The sequence below is a fragment of the Solanum lycopersicum genome, chromosome 10 (genome assembly GCF_036512215.1).
Source record: "Solanum lycopersicum chromosome 10, SLM_r2.1".
Lineage (NCBI taxonomy): Eukaryota > Viridiplantae > Streptophyta > Magnoliopsida > Solanales > Solanaceae > Solanum > Solanum lycopersicum.
The window spans coordinates 57,048,507-57,075,325 of NC_090809.1; the positions used below are offsets into that span (position 1 = coordinate 57,048,507).

A 26,819-nucleotide genomic window follows, 5' to 3' on the forward strand; every position below is an offset into this window, starting at 1 on the left:
AGAAGTCAAAAACTGACTTAAAAGTAGATTTGACCAACCTTTTAGTCAACCCAAACATCTCCTTAATTGGTTGACTACCTGAACTCTGACTTTGTTGGTGAGAGTTTGATTCCCTACCTTTTAATTGGTTGACTACCTGAACTCTGACTTAAAAGTAGGTTTGACCAACCTTTTAATCAACCCAAACATCTCCTTAATTGGTTGACTACCTGAACTCTGACTTTGTTGGTGAGAGTTTGATTCCCTACCTTGTAATCATCCCTGTCCGTTTCCCCTTTTCCCTACCCCCAATTAATATCATTTTGTACTGCATACTTGAAAAATATAGATATACTACTCAGAAAATCTCAGGTTTGTCTAGCATATAGCCTTATATAAATCCAATTATTTTATCTGTTGTATGGACAAGATATCTCCATAATTTTATCCAACATATATGCACATTTGGTAGTTAGTTTATAGAGTTTGCATATTTTCTTGTCAAACAATCTTGAACTCACTATCAATCTCTTCTAATCACCAACATAAGAATCAATAGTTCATCCAACATTATCAATCATCATCAGAATACACATCCAATTTGTTCATTCCTTTTCTTTAACATCTACAAGAAAAAATGCAAACAAAAAACATACCTCGTCGGTTTCTTCCCATATCTAATTATCCATCTCCTTCAGTCTTTCTAAATTACATCAAGGTTTCCTCCCATTTTCTGAGAATTAGACTAATCCTTGTCCAAGATGTAGTGCTGTATATTGCATTCAAATGCAAAGAATCCTCTCAAAACTAGCAAATGATTGAGTTGATCATCTTGCCCACAAAACTGTACCCTTAACCACCATAATAACTGGAGAAACAAGTTATCAATCTGCACTTAACCCTTATGTACAACTTTCTACCCCTAGGCTATATTGGTGTCAACGGACAATTACACTGTTTATACATGGCTAAAATTATGTTTTTTTTTTTTGTATATAGTAGATGTTGGATCTCCTTTTTTTCCTTTTTTTGTGGATTCACTTCTTCATATATTCAACTACCTTAGTGAAATTGTGGCTCCGCCAATGCTCTGAATTCTTCCAATTTCATTCTCCATATAATCTGTATCAAACCAATATTGCTCATCCTCAATAATGTGTCTATCGGTCACTTCTCCAGAAGATTTCCTGGTACCATCATCAGCAGAATCAGTATCTTCTTCAAAGATCATGGCAGGACTCCGGGGAATTGTTACATCTTCTCTAGCCTTGACATTGGTATCTTCACAAATGCATGCTGATGGATTTTCATGAAACTCGCCCCTGCCTGGCTTTACCTCCATTGGGTCTCCCATGAAACCTATTTGCTGTTTTTGAACTTGTGAGCTGAACTCTTCCCATGTCATGTTATTTCGATCAGTAAACATCTTATAAAGCTTCTTCGCATTTGGACGGATGGTTGGCTTGTGACCGAAATATCGCCTACAACATGTAATGGATTCCACTAAATTGAGTAGCTCTAACTGAAGCGATGAAATAATGCTTTCAAGTTGAAATTAGCAAGAGCATACCTTCGTCCAGCAAGCATTCGTGCCATATTTCCATTGTTATTTGAAACAAAGACATCACTCTCATCACAAACAATGAAATCTAAAGCAGCCATCCTGGAAGAAAAAGAAGAAAATGGTGCCAGCTCTTCCTTGCTGGCAAGTGTCTCTTTGGTATAAAAATTTGGAAAGAAAGCCTTGAGAGGAGCCAACGTCTCCTCGCCTCCATAGATTTCCCCTGATGCAATATAAATATGAACATCATTACCAAAACCAAGTGCTCTAAGCATAAGGCCAACTTCCCCAGGAGTTAGTGGGCATTTGCCGTTCTTTCTTTCTTTATCTGGATTTGTTACCTGCATTTTATGCCAAAGAAACAACATCTTGTTTAAGTAAGTAGTAGGATCAACATACTCAATATTACCAGTTACTATAATAGCTTTATGACATACACGTAATGCCTTCCACCTCTTTCGTATTATACCCAGTTCTCGCCTTTCCTTGTCTCCTCCACCATAGTAGCATCCAGAGAATGCTAGCATGTCTGATTCAAACCTATCACATGAGAAATAAAACTTCAGCTAGCATATAATAATGGCGTGGAGAAGTCCACAGTCTACACTAACATGATTAACTTTAAGGTCGCTAAATGAAACTCATTGAATTAAAAAAAAAAAGCAGCACAAAATATAGGCATTCTAGATTTTGACACTACTGAATTAGTGCAACAGCAACAAGACTGAGCTTTAGAATTACATCCTATCTAGAGATTAAAGAGTCACAATGGAGTTCAGAATATCTGGATACCTGTTTCTATTGATTTACATGTAAGAAAAAAATTACAGCCAGGAAAATCTCGTGGCAGTATCAAATATGCACATTACCTTAGATGCAGCGCAAGGAAGTGTTGGCTTTTCTTTCTTATCCTCTCAACCAATTTTTTTCCCATTTCAATTATGGGATCAGTAAACTTCAGTGCGTGATAGTTGACTCTACATCTCAGCTTCTGTAGCTCCGTATCCAAATGATTGGAGAGTCTGTAATCAAATTTTGTTAACTGAACAGCCTGCATCAGCAAAGCAGATACGCCAGTCTTCAAAACTTCTAGTCTAGGAAATAAGTTTCACTTGATACAAAATGTAGCTAATATTATTTCCTAATTTCTGTAGCAGAATTTTCAATATGAACACTATGATTTGGATCTGCATCAGTCTCGACTGGAAAAAAAAAATATTGACTTTCACAATAATCAGGACATACACATAAATCAACAAGAAAAACAGAACATTAACTTAGAGAGACTGCAAGTAATCTTGCAAAAATTTCTGTCAAGGAGTGGCACCATGTTAAGATACAAGAAACAAGTCGAGCTCAGTGAAGTAATTCTAACATTAAATTGACTTACATGCTTTTTATTTAAAATTGGCCGGATACGAGTCTGATAACACTCAGCATTGCACTTCCTTGGAACACGTGTTGTGTGCGGAATTATGAGTTCATTTCCCATTCTAGGGAGATCCTTAACAATTTTGACATCCTTTGAAAGGTACGAAATAAACCAGTTGACATCAAAAATTTCAGAGAAGTCGCTGCAAAAAAAGGAATGATTACTCCCAAAAAATGAAATCACTAAACGAAAGAAGGGATTGATGATAAAATGCATCCAAGTATAAATCATATCAAGTAAAAACCTTGAATCCTTCCAATAGGATTGTTTATCCAGCTTTGGAATTACAAGGACAGCATTCAAGATATGAGCAGCCACAACAGCATCAATAATCTGCATTCAGCAATAATAGAACACAAACTCGCATCATTTCAACAGTCTCTTAAATGTAACAGTGAAATAAAAAACTTCCAGGCTAAACATCTGTTCATAGCATAAATCCATTAACAATTTAACAACATGCATGGATTTAATTTCATTCAAGAAGTGATGGGACACCAAGATGGGCAGGGCAGCCCAGTTGCTCAGGATCATGATTTAAATAGAAATAGGTCGATTTTGTTGGAAAATTCAGGTTATAACAATAATTTATTTTCCTAATTGTGGAACGGTTAATTACTCGAATGGATCAACAGAATCATTTGATTTTTTCTACTAATGATTCTAACAAAAATCCATTTTTGGGGTGCAACAAGAGTTTGTATTCTCAAATGATATTTGAAGAGTTTGGGATAGGAATCCATAAAGAAACGATCCAATTAATCACGATACAAAATGAGAATCGTATGGACACAATTTTGCACTTCTCAACAAATATAATCTGGTTTGGTATTCTGAGCGCGTCAAATCCCAGGGCTCAACCCTGGACAGGCGGTGGAAACTACCAAGCAGGAGTACGGTAGGGGCAGAGGGAATTTCCGGTGGAGCGGTGGAATGCGTAGAGATTGGAAGGAACACCAAGGGCGAAAGCACTCTGCTGGGCCGTCACTGACAATAAGCTCCCACTATGCGCGGAGTCTATGGAAGACCTATTGTATGCAGCCTTACCCTGCATTTTTACAAGAGGCTGATTTTACAGCTCAAACTCGTGACCTCCTGGTCACATGTGACACCATGATGGTATATGATAAATGTGGAATGAACAAGAAAAACTAGATCCATTACTAAAGGACAAAAAGAGCACGAAAAAGGAAATAACTGGCTATCGATTTTCTTCAATTTCCCAGTGACTATATGCATCAGATCGTTGTCTTAGTTGTGCGGACTCTTCACTTGTGATACCGCACCCGTCTCAGATTCTTCAAAAATACACTACTTTTGGAAAATCCGACGAGCACCCGTTGGCATTTTTGAAGAGTTCGAGCAACATAGATCGGTGTTGCTTATTAGTTCTTCTAGGTCAAAGGAAGCATACTTAAAATGAGGTAAACTTATTCAGGAGAAGATTGTCTGCTTCTTTTACTTAGATTTGATGGAATATGAGGTGAAGCTTTCATCACATTGGTTTTGCTTTGCTGCTCACTCATGTCAATAATTGGTGATTACCTAATTCGAACAAAGTTTGTGAGGGAAGATGCCTCATAGAATCCTATTTGACATGGTTTAATCCGCGGTAGGAAAACCTTGGGATTTAAGATTTGATGTGTTTCAACAACATGTCAAGGTTGTCTTTTACCTTACTTTAGTTTATTTCTCAACAGCTACAAAAGTCACAACTTGGAGTTAGTTTAAATACTCAAAAATGCCATGGGGAAGATGCACTTGTAACAGTAGAAGAATCCGTTGAAATGACAAAGATAGCATATCTTACAAAATAGTAACACATCGACGAAAGAGCCATTTCCATCAATCACTACTGTTAAGTATGAAATTGAATACTAGCGTCTGTCCATGTTATTGACCTTCTATGAGTGAAAAGTTATCAGTTAATAGGACAAGAGCAATACCCCTGTTCTCTGTTGATTCAAGCCTCCACTAGTTGCAATCAACAAGTACCTATTAGGAAGTGTATTAACCTCAGCAGCTGCAAAATGTTATCAGGTTCCCATATCAAACAGAGAGAAACAAATGTAGAGACGAATCTAGAATTTAAATTTTTTATGGGTTCAGATTCGTAATTCTACCACCTTGATCAGTATAAATGCCATTTTCAAATGAGCCCATAGATTGTTCACTGGATTTGAAAAAATTACACTTACACCTCTGCCCGCCTCCCTCATTAGCAATTGATGATGAAAATGAGTGATCAATTGAATTGGAAACCTAAAAAAGGGAAACCCACTCACCTGGAAACTCGTCACTGGCAATACTGCAACCATGGTAGAGATTCGATTTCTTCGAATTCCATATATCTCGGCTTAATCTCCCTCCTTCCACCTATCCGAGGATAAATTAACCACGAAAATCAAATCAAATCAAAAAACTCATCATAGAAATGTAAAATCCGTAAAAACGCTCACTCACTGGTTCCTGAATCACTTGTTCTTCAAGCAGGTTCCTTCGGGGCTCTGTTCCATTATAGAACTATAATAGCAACACAAAATTAATAAAAAAAAAAAAAACTTTTTTTGTAACGTAAACAACATTTCGTGTTCTCACCAAGCTGATGAACTGATCATGGCGGCTATCTATGGGAGGAGATATATAAGATATCAACACAAATAGAATGAGAACAACAACGGATAAAGCTGTAATTAAAGGAACAAGCTGGAAAATGTTGCTCCGTCTCCGGTATAAAAGAATGATCGGAAATCCTAAAAACACCGTCGTTTCACGGTGATGTTTTCTGTTCTTCATGTTTCGTAAAAAAAAAAAACTTAAGAATCGATCAATATCGCCGGTAATTCAACAACTCAGGCGAGCTAACAATCTGCTCGGAGTCTCCGCCTCCGACGATAACAGAAAATGCAGGTAACGTATAATGTGTTGTGTTATATATATATATATATATATGCTTACAACAACTAATTAATACGTATTTATCTGTTTAATCCTTAATTAATTAGTTAAAAAAGTAAGTGTAGCCTCGACTAAATCGCACCTAAAATCTTAGTTAACAAAATATTAAGACTAGTCACATTTATCATGACTTTCTATTTTGAACTGATCTGCACGGAGTATAACAATACGGTCAAATCTGCATGAACTTCATTTCTCCGTTTCCTCGTTTTAATTTATTTGACTTTTATTTTTTAAAAAATAAAATAAAATACGCAAGGGCTTAAAATTTTCATGGCAGACATTCCAATCGAGATTGAAGTTGGTATAGTCGGGCAGTTCTAGTTGGTATAGTCGAAAACTCTAAATTCTTCGTAATCAATATTTAGATTTTTTTCTTTTTTAACAACTCTTTTATTTTAGTTTTTTATCCGACATATTTAATATTATAATATTAAAAAAAAATTAATATGTTTTGACATAGTTTTAATTTAGACCATAAAATTCAAAAAATAAATTTCATCTCTTCTATTTTCAAATTTGAAAGGGGTGGGGTATGAAAAGGGTCAAATAAACCTTTGGATTTTATTATTACTCTTATATACAATTTTTTTTAAAAATTGAATTAAATCTATTATTTTTGTTAGATTAAAAAAAAGTATATTTGGATCGTTTGTAAGATGATAGAGTTACATTTTGACTACTTTTACAACGGAATTTTAAAAAGTATATCCAATTATGTTTTATTAATTTAATTTGATAATGTAAATAAATGCGGAGAATTAGTTTTTTTTTTGTGTTTATAAACAACAATAGAATTGGTCTTCGTAACAAAATATTGTTGAGTGTTTTGTGCTTATATTTTATCACTTTCTTTTTGTGATAAGTAGAAAATTGCTTATATTATTGATGGTTTTAATCTGTATGAATTATAGTGATTAAAATATAGTTGAGTATTTTGTGCTTATAAATTATCACTTTCTTTTTGTGATAAGTAGAAAATTGCTTATATTTCTCAACGATTATATTGATGGTTTTAATTTGTGTGTCGATTATAGTGGTTAAAATATTTAAATTTGATTATAGATCGAGTCAAATGCTTTTATTTTTTATGATAAAATTTACTTACTTAAAGAGTAAATGAAATATACTATACATTAACAAAAATTAATTATTCAAAACATTTTAAGAAAATGTTTAAGGCATTATCGTCAAAGAAAAAATTGTTTGATTCCTTAAATATAAATATTCCTATAAAAAATCAAATTTGTATCTAGTCTCAATTGGTATATATGTAAAAATCATGCTTCGGAGTATTTGTGCATTTAGTGGAGCGCTAGGTTGTTCAAAATCGAATTAAAATTAATAATCTGAATTGAGAAAAGATTATTAGTTTATCAGTATTAAGTTATTAGTTTAGTGGTTTTGATAACGATTTTGAATTTTTTTTTGTTATCGGGTTATCGGTTCTTCATTGTTTGAAGTTTTTTCTTAACGGATTAACTGATAATCTGATAGTAAATGAAATATTTATACTTTTATCATTTTGTATATAAAGTTCTTGACTTAGAGTTTGATTTCCTACTTTATTTTGGTTGTTTGAAACGCTTGGTTATTATATAATGTAAAAGTGTTTGTTTTTAAGCAAGATGTAACTTGTGAACTCATGTGCATGGTTTATTTGGTTTGTCAACTTATTTCTAAGTGATTTTTAATAATTTTTTTTGTGTCAAATCTTAACACTTACACCAATAACTGAAGCAAATGTCTTAAAGTTCTACAACGATTTAGCATCTTAAAAATTGATAATCAATAAATCAAACCGATAAATTTTAAAATCGAACAGAACCGACCGATAACCTAGTGGACGAGCCCTAGTAATCAAAGAGGCCTTTTATTCTATTTCAATTTGATTGAACAATAAAATGAAAATTATAAATATTATTATTTGAATTATAATATTTATGTAATTATAAAATTTATAAATTTAAAAAAGTAACAATATGTATGTGTATATAAGATGTTTTAAAAATATAATAATAGAAATATATCATTTATTTTAACGGATTAATAAAGAATTAGAGTCGACCAAACTGAACGAAGGGGATAAGATAAAAGATTTTATTGCAATTATTTCTGACATTAATATAATCGTTGTTATATTATATTTAACATTAATAAGAATATGTGTCTTCATAATCAACACACTATATAAATGTCTTAGCAACTCTGTGATGACATTAACTCAATTATTTATTTTCATCGCGATATTTTAAAGATTCTTTTATTATCATTAAATATCTCTTTTGTTATAGTGAAAATATTGAAAGATATTAATTCTCACTTGCTTAAATTATTCATTGTAATTTTTAAAATAGTTATTTCAAGTTACTTTTCATTTTAGAAGGTCAAAACTAAATTAATTTTTTTCCTCCTTTTATCCTTAATAATACTTATTTTTTAAGACTATAAATATCTCAGTAAGATATAAATGAGGATAAGCCCCCTCCACTTGATCAATATTTTTGCTGAAGAAAGGTTTCATTGAATAATTTGACACAGAATATGAGAACTATACAAATTCTCTCTATTTGTATTCGCTGATACAACAATGATACAAATTCAAATGTTGAACTACATACAATATTTATACAGTTATATTCAGATACAAATTGTATACGTTAATAAAATTGATACAATATTGGTACACATAATAATAATCTATTACACAAATATAAATGTCGAACCAGATACAACATGATACAATTGTATTTGTTGATACAGTTTATTCATTGATACAAATATTAACACAATTATATCTATTGATACATATGCATACTAGTTATATATATGATCATCCAACAGATATATAAATACAATCATTCGTACATATCCATGTTAGTTACATATATAATTATTCTGTCGACATATATAATTATTCTGTCGATATATAAATACAATTCGTATCTCTTTCTCAACTCTCTCCCCCCTCTCCCAATCTCGCTCGTTGTTTTCCTCTTAAAACATACAATTACAAATTATAATCAAATAAACTATTATTATTTTTTTTAATCTTTTCTAGTCATAGCATGAATACACACGAGGATGATTAGTTTATGGATTTGGGGTGGGGCGTTTAACGGATAAGATGTCAAATTGTTTGGTGTTAGATATAATATAGATAACGATTAATTAACATCCTAATTAGGACTAATTGGGTAGTAAGATTAATTTGGGACTAACAATTGTGACATCTACTTTACTTAATTTTTACACCCTCAATCCCAAAATAAGACGATACGAAAATTAAATTATTTAATTATTTTTTTATTCAAATTATATATGTAATATTATATTTTAAAAGAATTTAAATTATATATCGTGTCGATATAAAGTTGAACAAATAGAGCAGATGCGAAACGTATTCGTATATTGTGAAGACGTGCGATATTCATTAAATTGTGTCGTAATTGCAACGTAAGCTTGAGTTGTTTGTTGAAAATTGGAATCATGTAATATATACTACTATATTATTAATTAGTATATACCAAACTTATAAACAAAAATAAAGAATTTTAGAAGGGTTTGGTCAACTGTTATATGAGGCCGTTGACAATCCCCAATCATTCATAATTAATGTTGAGTGGATTAATAGTTAGATCTTTTAAATTATCATTCATAATTAATGAGAGATTTTAAATTTGAGTTTTGTATGTAAAATTTTTTAGTAAAAAGTGTTTTTCTTCTAATGGATTCATACAGGACCTGAATTTGAGATAGTCGAATTTTATTGCGGATATGAATTCCAAACGTTCGGAAAATAAAAAAAATTCATCTTTTTAATTCCAATAATCACTAGTTATACTTGTAATTTACTATTCCATCGTTTCATTGTTTATTTATTCATATTTAACTTGACACACCATTTAAGAAACAATAAATAGTTGAGTAATTTTATTATATGTCGTAATAAAAATTAGTCCTCTAAATGTGAAAAAAAAAATGAATTGTATTTAAAAGTAAAGGTAAACTTGACACACCCCTTAAGAAACAATGAATAGATGAGTAATTTTACTATATCAGCCGTATTAGTTATAAGTCCTCCAAATGAAAAAAAATGAATAGTGTTTAATAGTAAAGGTAAAGTAGATACAAAATAATAAATTCTCTTATTTTTTGAAACAAAACAAATAAATTTGAACAACTATTTTTAATATATTGGACAGATAAAAATGAACAAAAGGAGTAATTTTCTCTTTTAATTATTAATTATCCTTAATGTGTACTATATATAGCGTATATCTTAGTTGTGTTGAAGTTCGATTAATTTAAATTTATGTTAGGTAAGGTCTAATTCGAAAGATAGCACTTCTTAACAAGAATTTTTTTCATACTTAAAGCTCGAATTCAAAACCTCTAATCAAAAGAGTCGGTACTTCTACCCAACACACATATATATATATTATTTTAATCAAGTGCACATATATGGAGTTTGGCCAAATGTAGATAAAAAGGGAAGGAGTCAGAAAAGTAGAATAATTGTTGGTGGTGGAGAACATGCAAAGCAGTCGGATTCATGTCCTAAATATATCAAACAAGTTGCTGTGAATGGACGGACAGGTAAATATTTTTTCATTCTTAATAGTTTGTGTTTAAAATTTTCACGTATAAAATTTTGCGTTTGAATCCAAGATTAACTATTTATTAAGGATTTTTTCATATACAAATCATTTGATTAAAGAAAAAGTAACTTTATTCACTTCACTATATTCTTTAATAGTAAGTTCTTGGAATTAGTAACCAGAGAATATTTTTAAGTTAGTTAGAAAGTAGTCACTTATTTTACATAATTTAGCTCACATTTTATCATAAATTTTCATTATTTATTGTTTCAAAAAAATTAATTTTAGTGAAACTTTTATTGAAGTTGAATGTGATTGACCGCAGACATATTTTACCGTCTTTTTTTTTTTTCAAAAAACATGAAACATAACTTATATCCATAAGCATTATACATTTTTAAAGGTCATTTAATTGAGAATAAGTAATTAATCACATGATATGTTATTTCAAAATAAGTTATTCGATCACTATGACAAAAATGATACAATAAATGATCCAATAAGTACCTAATACCTCCAATTAAATATGGTATAGAGTAATTCATACACATAATTTTAAAATTATTTATACCTTATAGCTCACACTAACGACTCTTATAATAGCTAAGTAAGACGGTCCTTCTAGCTTGCCGGGAAAGGGAGCAAACAAATGAACCATTTGACATTTTTTTGGCAAACAAGCGATACAAAGTGTTTGTGAGGAAGTCTGCCTCAAGCACAAAAGTTGGAATCAAATTTATTCACCTTCATTACAAAAAAAGACATTCTATAGGAAATAAATGGCTATAAGCTTGTAAAATCCTGTTTTCTTACAGTACTATTTCCACATGGGAGATTCACGTTATTTTGTGAAGTGTGCCATCTTGAAAGGCATGGTGCACCAAGAGAAGTAGAGAACAATTGAAGTCGTCGAAAGGATGATAAATTAAAAACATGTTGAAGCATGACTAATCTCGAGTAAGGAAGATATGGGAGTGGGTTTAGAAATTAGTCCAGATTTGCAATGACAGCATCCGTGATTTCTTGGGTGGTGCAGTCTCCACCAAGATCTTTGGTCATGTATTTACCTTCGGCAATAACACGCTTCACTGAAGTCTCTAGTCTATCTGCAAATGAAGGGAACTGCAGATGTCTCAACATCATGGCTGATGAAAGAAACAAGGCAATTGGGTTTGCCTTCTTTTGCTCTAGTATCTTTTCATTTCCTACATTTCCTGCTGAAGCACCTTGCTCAAACACGGCATGGTCAGCCCCCACATTGCCTGAACCACAAGAAGCCAGTCAAAAAGATGAATATGATCATTTTACAGAGTAGAGAGGATGGAATATGCAGGAATTTTTTCTGAAACATATCCACATCAATATAGAGAGAACAAATTCTGACTGTCAATTACATGTACCTCCTGGCATAACACCTGTGCCTCCAGCAATACCAGCTGCTGTATTTGCTACCAGATTTCCGTAGAGATTAGGGGTGACCTGTGAAATACAACTTCAAATTCATATCCAGACTGAAACATTTAGTGACAATGTAATGTCAAGAAAAGCACACACAGTGAACAGGAAACAAAAGTAGGTTCCTGCTATACAGTATGGATAAGGATTACAAAATCTATTCTGTAAACTTCCATACTCGTTAAATGTCAGCAAGACGGAAGTGCTGTTATATTTCGCATTTCAGCAACCTAAAGTAAGAATTTCATCTTTTCATTTGCTGGAACTCTCAATCCTTTTACCCATTCTAATAGCAAGAGAAAGAGAAACGGATAAATATGCTAAAAGGTCAACCCAGCACTGTAGTTTAACTAGTCTAACATGTGATGTTTAGCCTAGCAATCATCAGGTTCCTATACTCCGACTTATATGAGAAGCTTTTAGCTCTCTATCCCTGTCCCCAACCCCAACCCCAAAAAGACTTCCGTTTTTTTCAGGATGAAATGAGAAATCTAGATAGAGAAGAAATTGCATATAGCTTTACCATCATGCAGAAAAACTCAACATGTCAGGAATCAAACATCAACATAAAAGAGAACAATCAAGAATCTTAAAGTAGAAGAGAGTAATAGGCAAAACTTGTACCATAACATCAAATTGCTCAGGCTTTGATACAAGTTGCATGCAACAGTTGTCCACAATTATCTCATTGTACTTGATCCCAGGGTATTTGCTTGCGATCTCTCGACAAGACTCCAAAAATAAACCATCAGCAAGTTTCATAATGTTTGCCTTGTGCACAGCAGTCACTACCTTCCGATTGTTGAGGTATGCATATTCAAAGGCATATTTAGCAATTCTTTCTGAGCAAAACTTTGTCATCACCTAGAAAATTCACATACCAAAGAAAATAACAATAAGAATCTGAAGGAAAGAAAATGTTGGATGTCTCTTAAAGTTAAACTGGAAAGCGCAAAAGATAGTATAAAGAACTTGAGAAGAATCATCCGGTCTAACATGAGCGGTTAAAATTTATCCTAAAAAAAGAAAGAAGCAAAGAAAAAGTGGCCCATAATGTACTCGCACTTAAAGCCACGGGGAAATTAAAAATAAAAAAGAGGGGAAAGAAACTCTTCCGCACACAGGCAAACAAAAGTACTTAGGGATCACTGAACAAGTACTCCACAACAAGATAATTGGAAAAAGGCAAAAAACTGTAACAATCTGTCACAGCTTGGAAATTGCAACAGCGAGACAAACAAAATTGCACTGGAAATATTGCAACAAGCAGATGATGGAGTTGACAATTCATATATCCTCTAAAAGCAAGCACGAGCTAGGTCCTGATCTAATGAAAATGCTACTCGCTACAGTAAGTCTACCAACTTGGAAGAAAAATCAAGGTAAGAGCAAATAATGCTCATACCAGATCTCTGGTAGAAAGACTGTAGTGATTGATTTGTACATCGATACTAGCTTCAGATGTGTAATTAAACTGTCTTGCAAACTACTTAAAAACCAGGAAATGTTATCTGGTTTAGACAAATATCATTCAGATTAGCACATGATGTACCTGAGCGAGTTCTTTTCAGTACAACACAGACTATTGGCACAGCATATCTTTGTCTGTGCTGCACAGAATATGTTAGGTGCTGGTTAACAACAAAAAAATGTAATATTTTGGGCCTTAACATAGAAATTTTGACAAAAAGAGTGAAAGGAGAGTACAGTGTTTTGGGAAGCGAAAAGCGGAAAAAAGCGACGAGGGCTTGCTTCACAGAAGCGAGAAGCGTGAAGCGAAGCGCGCGCTTTTTTAAAAAAGAGCAACATTTAGTATAAAAATAAAAAAATATTAAATAACTAAATAGAGGTAATATAGTCTTAGATTGAAAGAAATTACATAGGCAAAAATACTCATAAGTCATAACATATAAAGCAAAAAATCAAAAACATAATTAAATCACAAAGATTCAAACTCCTATTCTTCAACAAGGCTGCTAGACTGCTCACAAAATTAAAAAAAAAAGCAAAAGAATTGAAAAAAAAAACAGAGGAGGCAGCAGTCAGTAATTAGAAACAGAGCAGGCAGCAGAGATGAAGAGAAGAAGAGAAGAAGAAGAAAAAACTAGAGTAGTCGAAACTCAGAAAGATGAAGAGATGAAGCACAGACGAAGATTGTATATTTCAGGAGAAAAGAAACTCATAGAGATGAACTAATAAACATTAGCTAAAAAAGAGATGAACAAAAAGTTACCTGCAGTCGCGGTCGAGGTTGAAGAGAGGCAGCCTCAGTCAAGATCGTCATAAGAGAAAGAAGGGAAAGAAGTATTGGGAAAGAAGAGTCGCGAGGAAAGAAAGAAGGGAAAGAGTCGTGAGGAGAGAGAAGGTTATATTTCAGATTATTTTTAAAAAAAAAAACCTAATTTTTTTTAAAAAAAAAACCTAATTGTCGCTTTTTTTTTTTTTATAAAAAGCGCGCTTTATTGCGCTTTTGCCTAGGGTCGCTTCTCGCTTCTTCATCTGAAGCGAGAGCTTTTTTCAGATTGACTCGCCTCAAGATAAAAAAGCGCACAAGGGTCGCCTCGCTTTGAAGCGCGCTTTTCACAACACTGGGAGAGTATGTTCAGAAGCTAAAGTAAGAAAGAAACTCTTGAAGAATAACAGAGAAGCCCAAAGACTGAGTTTGTTCATACATTAAGGCAAAACAACCAAGAAAGAAATGTTGACAGAACTATACACTTTTCTGCATCAAATTGGACATCTTATAATGAAAAAAATTATACATGAGCAACTTATCAAATAGGAGATTGGAAATCTGGTAAGAAACAAAATTATACATGACCAACTTATCTAACAGGAGACTGGCACATCCCTAACAAATACAAAACACTAGCACTTTTCTCATAGAACCATTTCAATATGAACAAGTGCGCAGAGCTCATTCAACTATTTAACTTGTGGCAACTTACTCCTTCTAACTCTATTTTCCCCAAATGCCTCACCAAAAGATGACAAGTTTACCTTTAGTTAGCTTCACTACAGCAACTATGAAGTTTATGGGCATTGACATTATCACTTTTACCCGTTCTTGGCAATGATTCAAGGTCCAACATTCCAGGAGCATCTTTTCCCCTCCTTCAGATCACCTTTTCTAGGTCGTCCTCCTTCCTCTCAACCATACTCACCCAAAAAACAGAATTAATGCTGCTGTTCAACTTTTTTTTATTACCTTAGAAAAAAAAAACACATTTGAGTGAATAAAAAGTTATTTCAATTACATTTTCACTTTTACCTCTTCTTGTCAATCTTTTTCTAGGTCCACCTCATCCCTCCCCCCACCCAAAAGACAGAACTAGTCCCGCTGTTCGATTCCTTTTTTTTTTATCACCTTAAATCAAAAGGCACATTAGCATAAATTAAAATTTATTTCCTTCCACTTCCACATCCATTATAAATTGCCAGTGTTAATTTACAAGCTTTTCGATCCACCAGACTTCGCAGCAAAATGGCATTCAGAAAAGGAAGAAAGCACTTGGTGAAGACAAAGAAGAAGAAAAGAAAGAGGCAAGAAAGGGGTAGAAAATACGAGAAACTATTATTTTCTTTGTTTTACCTTAAATTCTTAGAGTTGTCTAACTTTCAAAATTTACTCATTTAAAGAAGTACTTGACAAACTTTCTCACAATTCCAAGCAGAATTTTACAGGAAAGGGCCATTTTATTGATTTTGACACTCGGATCTCTCTATGAATGGAAAGGGGGTGCTACAGACAGGTTGCTAATTATCCAATAGTTAAAGGGTCAATAAGATAAACAAACTCCCAATGTCCCAATATATATGACACTCTTTGATTTTCGGATCTTTCCAAATGTTTGACACCATTCCATCTTTATACAACTTACAACTATTAAGAATTCAAATCCATAAAGCTATTCAAACTTTGAGCTTTTACCTTTAATTTTCTCCAGCATACTAACTTTTCAACCATTACTTAAATAGTTTCTTCCACTAAATACATTGACAACCCCCCAAACTTGGGACTATTTCATTTTGGCACCTCATCTTGAGGTCGTCATATATAGTTTTATTTTTTTCTGGTTAACTATAAACCCACTTATAACTTTCTGAGAGAAGATGATGCCTGAAACATGGAAATTTCAAGACAAAGTCCGATGATTGCTTCTCTGTTTTCTGAGCTAGTTATTGTCCCCAAGATGAGGTGTCAAAATGAAATATTATGCCAAATTTGAGGGCCGTCGATGTGTCTCGCCTTTAATATATAAGACAAATAACATCTTAAACTCCATGTCCACCATCATTTTAAATGAAAAAAATAAACTATACAGTTTAAGGAGAAGTTGCCACAAAAAGATAGTTAGGACCTCAATGGTACTTTCCCTTCTTATAAACAACATTTATGGATAAATATGACTCAACTTAGTAAAATTTTAAATTTTTCATTCATTTGACATCATAAAATTGCACCTCATGGTTGTATTATGTTTAGAATGGAAATCACCACAATGTTGTAACTTATAACAAGTATGATCACTTACTGTTTGGGTAGGTTGATAGGTAGATGAGGAAAGAGTCATCTCGAGATGACGTTATGATAATCTCATATTACTGCCTACTTTATGGAGGTGACTCAAGGCCCTTATGGATCTAGAGCACCAGAAAAGAGTTCTTTATGGTGTGCGAGTCCGATGTGGGTGCCTGTCTGACTAGATAGCTTAAGGGGGAGATATATGGTATTTAGTAGTGTTGTTTATGCTGTAATAATTTGTGTTGCTTATGTAAGCAGCAGGAGGAGAATCTATCTTCTACTTAACTGAAATTTCTCTTGAGAGTTGTGGCCTCGATATTTCATTCTTAACATTCAATCAGTGCTCCCCAGTATTGCAATAGAGCCGGCAACAAGTTGGAAAATAAGCAATTCCAGGAGCTAGAATAAAATTTGGAAGACTGAAACCATCTTGTTTTTTGGTTAATATGAAGAAAACAGAAATAGCAAAATATCTGAGGGATCAGGATCACCTAGTTGAATGGTTGAAGTAACATGCTCTCTTTTGATCAAGTTTCACAAATAAGAAGTCAGCTGGGATGCAGCAGTATCACAAATAAATTGTATGTAAGTTCCTATTATTTTTACTTTTCGTTTTTCTTGAATGGTGCGTAATAAAATTCTCAAATTCACCATCAAAATCTTATCAACTGTTCCCATTGTTTGCATCTTTAGAAGTGCAAGAAAATTGTTCCAAAAAAATGAAATGATAGCTAGCAGTGGTGTTTAATATTATATAAACACCTATCTTCCTTGGTCAACAAACTACACCAAATTATTCAATAAATCAGGCAGGTGAAATCCATAGCTATCCTGCCCATACAAAGTTATGACTCTAAGTTTCACAATCATCCCACAGCCCACAGGTCAGGCACACTTGACTGAGCAACCATAGGTAATAGTTAAGAATTAGGACAAAGTGTTGACTTCTACTTAATCCCAAAGATGAGTTGGAACTCTAGAGGCCTAACCCCAATTATTTTGAATTTTATTTCACTTAGAATCTATTATGACATTGACAGTTTAGTGTTTTCCCCGCTTGTGATAAGAGTCAATGTGATGGTTCTCTGCAGTGACCTGAACTATTTGATCGGATACCATCAGAAAGGTGTTAACTATCAATTTGCAGTTAAAAACAGATTAAATGTGTGCAAAGAGCAGCAGAATAGCGCCTTTTTCTCTGATCTCTTCATTGCAGCAGGACCTACAACTAAAGCTATATGGGCAATCAACATAGACCTTGTTCGAGCCCAGTATAAGGTTACAAGCACTTCGGTCTCCATCCGAAATTGTCAAAACACAGTTCTTTTTGTTAAAGGTGTAAGCAGAACCGGATGCTTAGCACTGTTTAGACTTTCTCAGAATATATTTAAGGTTTCTTTAGGCTTTTCCTCCAACATCTATTAGAACAATCTTAATAATATAACGAAATGAGTTCAACCATGGACCTCCATTTGCAGAGAGGGTAATAAACAAAGTCAAATCTTAGTAAGTATGGGACTAAACTCAGCTGGTATACAATTTGAAATCCTACTAAGGATGAGGATTTGGGTCTTCAAATCCAGGAAGGGGAGATTTGATTTAATCCAGAATGATTCTGTCCATCACACGACAAGGATAAGCTTTGGCCTAGATGGGTCTAACTATCGTTAAAAAGACGAGGATATGCCTTCAATATCTTTAACTTGTTTGCAATTTTGTACAAAATAAAATAACTTCTACATTACAGGGAATAAAAGTAGACAAGTCTTATGACCCTCAACACTCAGTTGCATTAATCTACTTCAAAATCCAGTTGATGAAACTTCTAAGTTTAGATTCTCTTTGGTTTTCAATTAATCCAAGCTTCTAGTCACTTCATTCTGCTGTCATTTCCATTTACTCTAGATGTGTACGATAAGGTTGATATCAATATAGCACCAAAACCTCTTTGATTACCTAAAAGAACTACTACTTGACATTGCATGAATATAATTCCAGAAATAACGATCCTAATCACAAGAGCATTTGAAATCAAGTCAAGTTCAGAATAAACAAGTATGAATAAAGGTGAGAGTAAGAGTACCTTGAGACTCTCTACAACACCGGGAACAACCTCATGCTCCAATCCGGAATATTCGCCCTCAGTATTCTCCCTAATAACAACAATATCAACATTCTCATGACGCGTAGGAAGGCCTTTCAAGTTGAAGCAGTGAACAAGGGAAGCATATAGATCAAGCTCTTTCCTAAGCTGAACATTAAGAGAACTAACACCACCACCCACAGGCGTCTTCAACCCTCCTTTTAAACAGACCTTATTCTTCCGGATCGAATCCATCACATCCGGAGGCATATTCTTCATGTCTCCATGAACATCATAACGCTCAAAGTACACAGGAGCGTGCATCGCCTCCATGACTTGTTCAACAGCACCGGTTACTAGAGGTCCGATCCCGTCACCGGGGATGAGTGTGACGGCGCGTGGAGTGCCATCACCGGGTCGGGGCATGTAGGTAACGGATCGAACGGATGTTAAGGCATGAGATGGAGATGGAGAGGGAGATGAGGAGGTGAGGAAGTGCTTGAGGATGGGTAGGGTTCGCTTAGCCATTGATCGGAAATGGTAGAGGAAGTTTGACTATTGGGGCATGGAAATTAGGGTGAGAGGGAAGGGAAGGGAAGGGAAGAGACAGGTGATGAAAGGGGAAAAGGGAAGGAAAGGAAGAGGAAAAAGGAGATGCCGGAAGACTCACCACTGACGGCCCACGAGAGAAAAGGGAGGGGCAATATGTCAACTAGTAATTTTTTAACGTCTGATACCAATTCCGTTTGTACAATAAAATACTTCCGTTTATTTATTTATTTTTTCGTCAAATTGTTGTAAATAATTTGGATTTCAAAATATTTCAAGTTTTATTATAAAATTTGGAAAAAGTCTTTATTCCTTTTTTTTCCAAAGCTAAAAAAGGATGGATCATAAATCTTCAATTATAGTCCTAAGAGAGTAACACTGAGGTCTAGATTTTCTTTTAACACTCTTCTGGCAAGGGAATTGAGATTTGAGAATAGAATGCGCCCTAATTTGTACTATTTTGACTTGGTATAATAATATTCACAGTTTATTGTGTAACGCTGAGCAACAAGCTACATGCATTAAGGTTTACAAATAAAAAATGGATTTACTTATTTATTCGACCCATAAACAGTAATTTTGAGTGACAGAGTAGGTAATCCATAAAGAAACAAACTGTATGGGCTATAGTACAGCTACCTAAATCAAAACCTCAGAATTTGAAAAGGAAGTCATTCATATATTTTAAAGACCAGTACGCCTCACTATCGAATACTATAAGTCTAGCGCTATCAACATTACACACTATTAGGTTCAACGTAAGCTTTTCGAGTGACTGGCTAGGTGGCTGAGTAAAGTGAACAACAGTGATATAGAAACACAAATGGTGGATAAACCAGTAGTATGCCTATCAATGGTTTGGGACTGCTATAGTGCTTCCCAATCCCATCTTCTGCCCGAGTACTCCAAGCTGCTCAATAAACTCACCTCCCGTAAGAAATTTTGTTGTCCCGTATATGATATGCTTGACTGGCTGTTGGCGATGGGCAAATTCTTGCAAGCTTCCATACTCCACGTAGTTTCCACCACATATCATAAACACTATAGCTTCTTTAAATGGTCCTTTTAGATGACCGCTACTAGATGCAGAGCTTGATTTCGGTGCACGAGGATCAAGAAGAAGATAAGATGACCGCTACTAGATGCAAAAGAGACATTCAATGATTTTATCTTCTTTACATACTAAAAAGCACTGGTATCGACCTCGGACTCCCTGAGTGCTGCTTCAATCGTTTCGACTTCAGATTGTGGCATGCTTTCAGTTGAGATTAGATAAATTATAGCAAAACGCAGCTTATCCGCTTTACTCCCTTTTCCCTTGAGCACTCCAAGGAGCTCATTACGATCAATCCCGCCTCTCACCAGCATATCACTCTCTTTTTTAGCATACGAATCAAGGGATCTCTCTTTGATCTCACCCAATAATGAAGTAGCAATATTCGTGTGCTTATCAATCACTTGCTTTCGCTCAGTCCACTCAGGTTGGGAATTTACAGCATTCATCAAATGTTTAGTATTGCCAACCAAGTCTGTTCCATCAAACTCTGTCCCGCCGCTCCCACCTGTTCGTTTATTTACCTCCTCAACATCCTTCTTGTACTTCCCCAATTGAGACTCTATCTCTAATGCAACCTCTGGAAACTGCAATGACCAGTTGGCCATCTAAAATGGATCAGACCTATCCAACTCGTAGGATTTTATGCCACCCTTGTCCTCTTGCACATTTAATATGTTCAATCTCAACCCAAGCACATCATGAACAAGTGGCCTATACCTAAAATCATGCTGTATCGCTACTGACAATTCAAAATTCCGATCAAATAAACACAAAACTAGCCTCTGAAATGAGCTGGTGAAATTTGCACCCTCTGAAAACAAATTGTTCTTCGCCAACAAATGGTCTCGCAGTCGCTGATCCAACAGGGATGCCACCATCTCAGCAGGCCCACCACCAGGGCACCTGATGACAGGGACAACAACAAGAGTAGCCAACACACTAAACAACCCACTCACAAATTTTTCAACAATCTCATCAATTTCCTTATCCCCAGCTGAGGGATCATTTAACTGAAGATAACAGTTCTTGTAGGCAAGGGAGAACAAATTATCCTCAAGTGTGGCAAACTCCAAGTACTGATCATGCACTTTCGCGATATTACAATAGACTCTGAATTAATCGTACCTGAAGCAAAAAACAAGCATCTCACTCAACAAGTTGAAATATTTGCAAATTATTTCAAGTAATTGTGTGACTATCTTGTTTATTATTTCAAAACTTCAATCTTGAAATTTAAATAGGTATGAGAAATATTACATGTGAAATAATGATCTCAGCTCACAAAAAATTAACTTTATTTCCCAAACAAGATTCATGGTCTTGGCTTACAAAAAATTTAACGTTATTTTTCAAACAAGATTCATGGTCTCGGCTCACAAAATCTAACTTTATTTTACAAACAACATTCATGGTCTTGGCTCACAAAATTCAACTTTATTTTCCAAACAAGATTCATGTACAAACAATAGAAATTTGAACTTCAACTTATACTCTTTTCTTTTTTCTTTCTAATATCAAACAAATCAGATACAATGTCTTACACCTAACACCTCCCAAAATAACCATTTTTTCTCTCGCGAGTCATTCCCCTAAAGCTATCTCCGGATGAGAAGATTTCCCAAGTTCACCCATAATTATTCATTCAATGTGGGACTCTTCAACAAAAACATAGGCTTTGTTTGGATGGTTGTTACCCTTTGCATTTTATTTGTATTGATAGTTTCAATACTTGTTTTGATTATTTCCTAAAATTTATTCGTTTAAATTCATTGTTAGGTAATGACAAAAAGTATCATTTAAATTATTGAGTATGACATTATGTAAGGACGGAAAATGTCGTGATCTTTGCAAAGGTTATATTCACTAAATCAATATGATTCATTATGAAACAATAATGTAAGCACCATCCAAATAGAGTTTACGAAAAGTAAGTAAAGATGGAATTGAATCAGAACCTGAAGCGAGATCCTCGAGCAAAGGTCTAGGAATGGAAGACAAAAAATTCAAATAGAAAGAATCGTAAAGAGAGCTGGATGCATCGGAAATGATGTGTTGGACATTGAGATGAGTGGGTTGAACGAAATATACAGCAGGAACAGGCTTACGATCTTTGTCAATGAGGAAATAGAGGATAACACCGTGCTTACGGAGGTCCTTCACATGAATCAACGGCGATAAAATGTACTGACAGAACCGATCGTAAATGAGGATTTTGTAAACCTCCTCGTTGGCGGTGCCACCGGCTGTTTCAGATTCAACATCCGCGTGATACACACTGAACAATCAAATCAAACAAAAATTCAATTGAAAATCAAAGTTTATATGGCTATATTCATTCTATAAAATCGATAGATTTAGGTGCTGAACAGTCAGTTACCTGTATGTTTTTGACGAAGATTGAGCGCCATTTTCTTCAAACTTGAGATCCACTGCAAATTCCTTTAACTTGGGACGATGATGTTAATCTGGGGTTTGAACAAGAGTATACACTTTGCTTGTTCCTTGTGCAGTAAAAATTGTACTTCCTCGGTTGAGATTTTAGCCAAAAATGACTAGGTAGTTTAAAGGCTTAACTCATAGTTGATATTAATTTTCACTTAATTAACTTAACTAGGCCTTGTTCAATTTGAATATCAAAAGTAGATTTCTATTGTGTCATTTTAATTGAATTTATTATAGTGGTTATTTGTGAAAATTCTTCAATATATATCCCTTTAGATTCATATTCCTCTTGCAATATATAGCTCCAAACTAATTTTACTATATTATCTTTAGATTAGGATATGAACATGTAATTATTTTAAATTTTATGGCTTATTTCTGAACTTACTTTAATAGCTATAGTTTGCATATTTACAAGTTATACTTACGGTTTAAATTATCTTGTTTGTGTTGTATTGTTTGTATAATTCACGTGTTTGTATAATTCGCGGGTGAGTTTGTATAATTTGCTTGTACGTTTCTATAATTGGGCTATTTTTGAATAAATTTGAAATGACGAATTTTTACAAACGCATACATCTGAACTTTAAATAGATATATAAAGTAGATTGTTGTGTCTAGATCACTTAGACATTTATTTCCTTTAGTTATTCAAAATATAATATATAATATCATTTAATTAAGATTGTTGTGGCTAAATCTCAATCAAATAAAATTATATGAATAACTAAATATTAACTCAAAATCATATACAAGATTTATTGTTGAACGTTATGCAACAAAACAACAATCACTTTGCCTTTTATTATTAGAAATTGTTTTCAAAAATTGTAAAACAAAATCTGAATTTTTAAGAACCATTTTGAGTGATTTTAATTTGGGGTTGAATTTTTAAGAACCATTTTGAGTGATTTTATATAATTGTGCTTCCATCAAAAACGATTAAGAGGTTATTGAAAGTTACCAACTACTAGAGTGGTAGGATAGTGGATCCATGTAGTGGGATAATGTATAGTTAACCACCTTCCCATTGGTGAAATAATGTATCCATGAAACAAAATAATTGACCCATATAATATTGACCATATCAGGATTAACAAAAATGTCGACAGAATCCTTACTAATATGAATGAACTATCGGATTTTAAGTTTCACTACATGTGCAAACAACACATGTTTACACATTTAATTTTTTGATGATATTTTGTAAAGAAAATCTAAAGTATCAAGAGTTATGAAAAAAATGGAACGTTTTAAGTCAAATTTGTTTATGGCATTGCCTTAGTTAACGGAGGTTGATTTCTTTTATTTGGTTTGGATTTTATTTTATTTTGTTGTTATTAATTTATTGGTTGAATTTTATTTTTACTCAAAATTAATTATAAAAAAATTATTTTTAACATAAATAACAAATATTTTCGTTTAATTCATCACTTTACACATCATTCACGAGTGTAACACACCATATTATATATTTTTCCGGAAAATAAAAAAATATCAAAATGACACGATAAAATTCTATGTGAGGTGTCTAAAATAAACATCGCTCGTATCTAAGTGAAACACCATGCCAACTTTTAGGGGTCCACCAATGTGCGAAATAAAACTAGTATTCTTAGCCAAAAAGATAAAGAGTAGTTTGTTAGCCAAAAAGATGTGTCACATTACTCTTCTTTTGCCTAACTTCATAATATATAAGCTATGGATATATGGATGGAAATGATTAGTGACATTTATATTAGTCTGTTGGATGACGTTGTATAAAATTTTATTTATTAATATTAGAGAAAATGGTGAAAATCCTTACTAATCTATAGTCGGATTTTCAACTACACACTCATACTTTGCGGGAGTCCTATTATCCCCTTGAAATTTATAAAATTAAAATTTTTACCTTTCTAAATGCTTACCTGGCAAAGTGAGTGTATTTCACTCTCTTTGAGAGAGCGAGCAGCCAAAAAATATTAAAATTTTGTTTTAAATATCTTTTTGTAGTAAATTTATTCATTTTAAATTATTTCTTGTTCATATTTGTTTTCTTTCTTCTCCATAGCAATCTAAATCAAATATCTTCATCCTAAGCCGTTGTTGTCACCACCATTGCCACCAAATCTCAGTCAATCAACTACACCTCAGATTTTGTCGCTATCAATCTCATTAATTCATCAATCGCCTGTGAATCGAGCTTTTCCTCTTCGAAATTATCGATGATGTTGTGGAAGACACCATAGGCTCCTCCACCTCATCTTGCTCAAGAGCTTCAGTGACCTCTATTAATGACAACAATCTATCATGTTCGTCCTCTTTCTCCTATTCTTTCACTTTTTTTAATATGTTTTTTAGGTTTTCAAAGCAATGTTCAAATATTTTGATATCATCATTCACCTATCTTCCTCAAAGACTCAGTTCATTATTCACCTACCTTCTTCAAAGACCCAATTTTGATGAACTTATGGTGTTCTAGTAATGTTGAAAATGGTGAAAGTGTTTTGGTGATGGAAGGGATGGGTGAAAAATATAAAAGAAGAGGATAAATGAATATAAAAAAAAAATTATATTTAATGAACTTGTCACGTGTCAAATGCGTGATATTCACATGCTATCATAGTGCTGGTTATGGCTTTTTAAGGGTATAATAATTTCATTTTTGAACAGTTCAGGAAAATGATAAAACTCCCGTGAAGTTTAAGTGTATAATTAAAAGTTCGAGTATACGTTGAGGGGGCATTTGACCATTTTCTCAAGATGTGAATAGTTTATTTCAAAATTTTAAAACATCATGTAATGTAAAACAAAGACCTTTTTTAAAAAAAATTAAAAAAAATCTTGTACTTTTTATTTTTATCTAAATTTTATAGTTTTCAGACAAAAATAAAATCATAGAATTGCCTATTATTCAAGCAAAAATGATTACATAATTAAGGTTGTATTTCTACCATAGTAGAAGTGTCAGTGTATTAATTGGTATCAACATGCCTATTTTTTGTCATAATTTTGTTTATCAAAAGCGTTTTGGTTATTTTAACTCATAACTTTTCTTGACTTGTAATTTTCTTTCTTTGTTACAGGTTTTCCCCTATATATTTGTGAGTCCAGGGGCGAACCTACCCTTTATCATGAAGGTGCACGTGCATCCGGTAACTTTCGAAAAAAATCATATGTATATATGTATATCTATTTTGAAAAACTGATAGAAACTAAAATATACTTAACAGTGCACCCATATAACATGTAAAAGTGCTCTTGTGCAATTTGTAGAAAGTAGAAATACCACCCTCTAGACCAGGGTTCGAATTCCACTTAAGACTATTTTTATTTTATGTTTAACTTAGACCTTATATTTGAGCTATGTTTATATTGGTGCACCCAAAACCTTTAAATCCTGAATTCGCCTCTGTTTGTGACTATTACTATCACATATCGATACAGGTTTTCACTCCTACAGTTGTGTCTGTTACTCTCAGGTTTGTTTGTTTTCCCCTTTCTCTACTTCTGTAAGTTCTGTCACCCTTTGATTTTCCATAATTATTACACTCTTATTTCGTAATTGTTTATTATTTACTTTTAGTGGACACTTCGCCCTATTTTTGAATTGGTTGCACGACATAAAAGCTATGTGGATACGTTAAATTAACGATTATTTTTATACTATACGCAGATATTACTTATATCACAAATAATTTACATAAACTTTCTTCTTGCATTCCATCTTACAAGAGACAAATAACGTTACAAAAACATTAATATATATAGCAACTTTTGATAACGTTACAAAAAAATTAATACCACTCTCAAACTTGATAGAGCCGGATAATCTACATAGAGGTTAACTCACGTTAACAAATGAGGAACTGTTTTACGAAAAAGTATAGTAAAAAAAATGACTAAGTTTCAAAAAATTAATTAATCTTATAATTTAAGAAAAAAATATTTTTCAAGTTATAGAGTCGCCACTTGATTTTTTTATAAAAAAACAAGAAAAAATCTTATAATTATTTTCAAAAGATTTAAACAGATAAAAATCAGTTGAAAATGAGTTCAAAGTTCAAATGTACATTCCGAGAAGGTGCTAAGCCCTCGGAATGCCTGCTAATTCGTGGTTGATCGGTGATTTGACTAAAACTGACCTTTTATTTTATTTTTTCAAATATTGATTAAGTTAAGTAAATTCAAATTT

General features: G+C 33.3%; 2 protein-coding genes and 1 pseudogene across 2 annotated transcripts; all 3 read right to left on the reverse strand.

Annotated features, from left to right (window-relative positions):
- Window positions 1-525: 525 nt before the first annotated feature.
- LOC101262161 (O-fucosyltransferase 6-like) lies at window positions 526-9,733 on the reverse strand. The gene is made up of 10 exons (XM_004249653.5): window positions 5,571-9,733; window positions 5,436-5,495; window positions 5,258-5,348; window positions 4,919-4,995; window positions 3,217-3,305; window positions 2,931-3,114; window positions 2,410-2,591; window positions 1,978-2,080; window positions 1,550-1,881; window positions 526-1,460 (listed from the first exon to the last, which is right to left on the reverse strand). The coding sequence occupies exons 1-10, from the start codon at window positions 5,766-5,768 to the stop codon at window positions 1,037-1,039; spliced, it is 1,740 nt and encodes a 579-aa protein (XP_004249701.1). The 5' UTR covers window positions 5,769-9,733; the 3' UTR covers window positions 526-1,036.
- Window positions 9,734-11,169: 1,436 nt separating this feature from the next.
- On the reverse strand, window positions 11,170-19,268 carry ICDH1 (isocitrate dehydrogenase [NAD] regulatory subunit 1). Its single transcript, NM_001247437.2, has 4 exons — window positions 18,595-19,268; window positions 12,611-12,850; window positions 11,932-12,010; window positions 11,170-11,793 (listed from the first exon to the last, which is right to left on the reverse strand). The coding sequence occupies exons 1-4, from the start codon at window positions 19,120-19,122 to the stop codon at window positions 11,519-11,521; spliced, it is 1,122 nt and encodes a 373-aa protein (NP_001234366.2). The 5' UTR covers window positions 19,123-19,268; the 3' UTR covers window positions 11,170-11,518.
- A 402-nt stretch (window positions 19,269-19,670) lies between these two features.
- On the reverse strand, window positions 19,671-22,755 carry LOC101252032 (SEC1 family transport protein SLY1-like; annotated as a pseudogene).
- Between the last annotated feature and the right edge of the window lie 4,064 nt (window positions 22,756-26,819).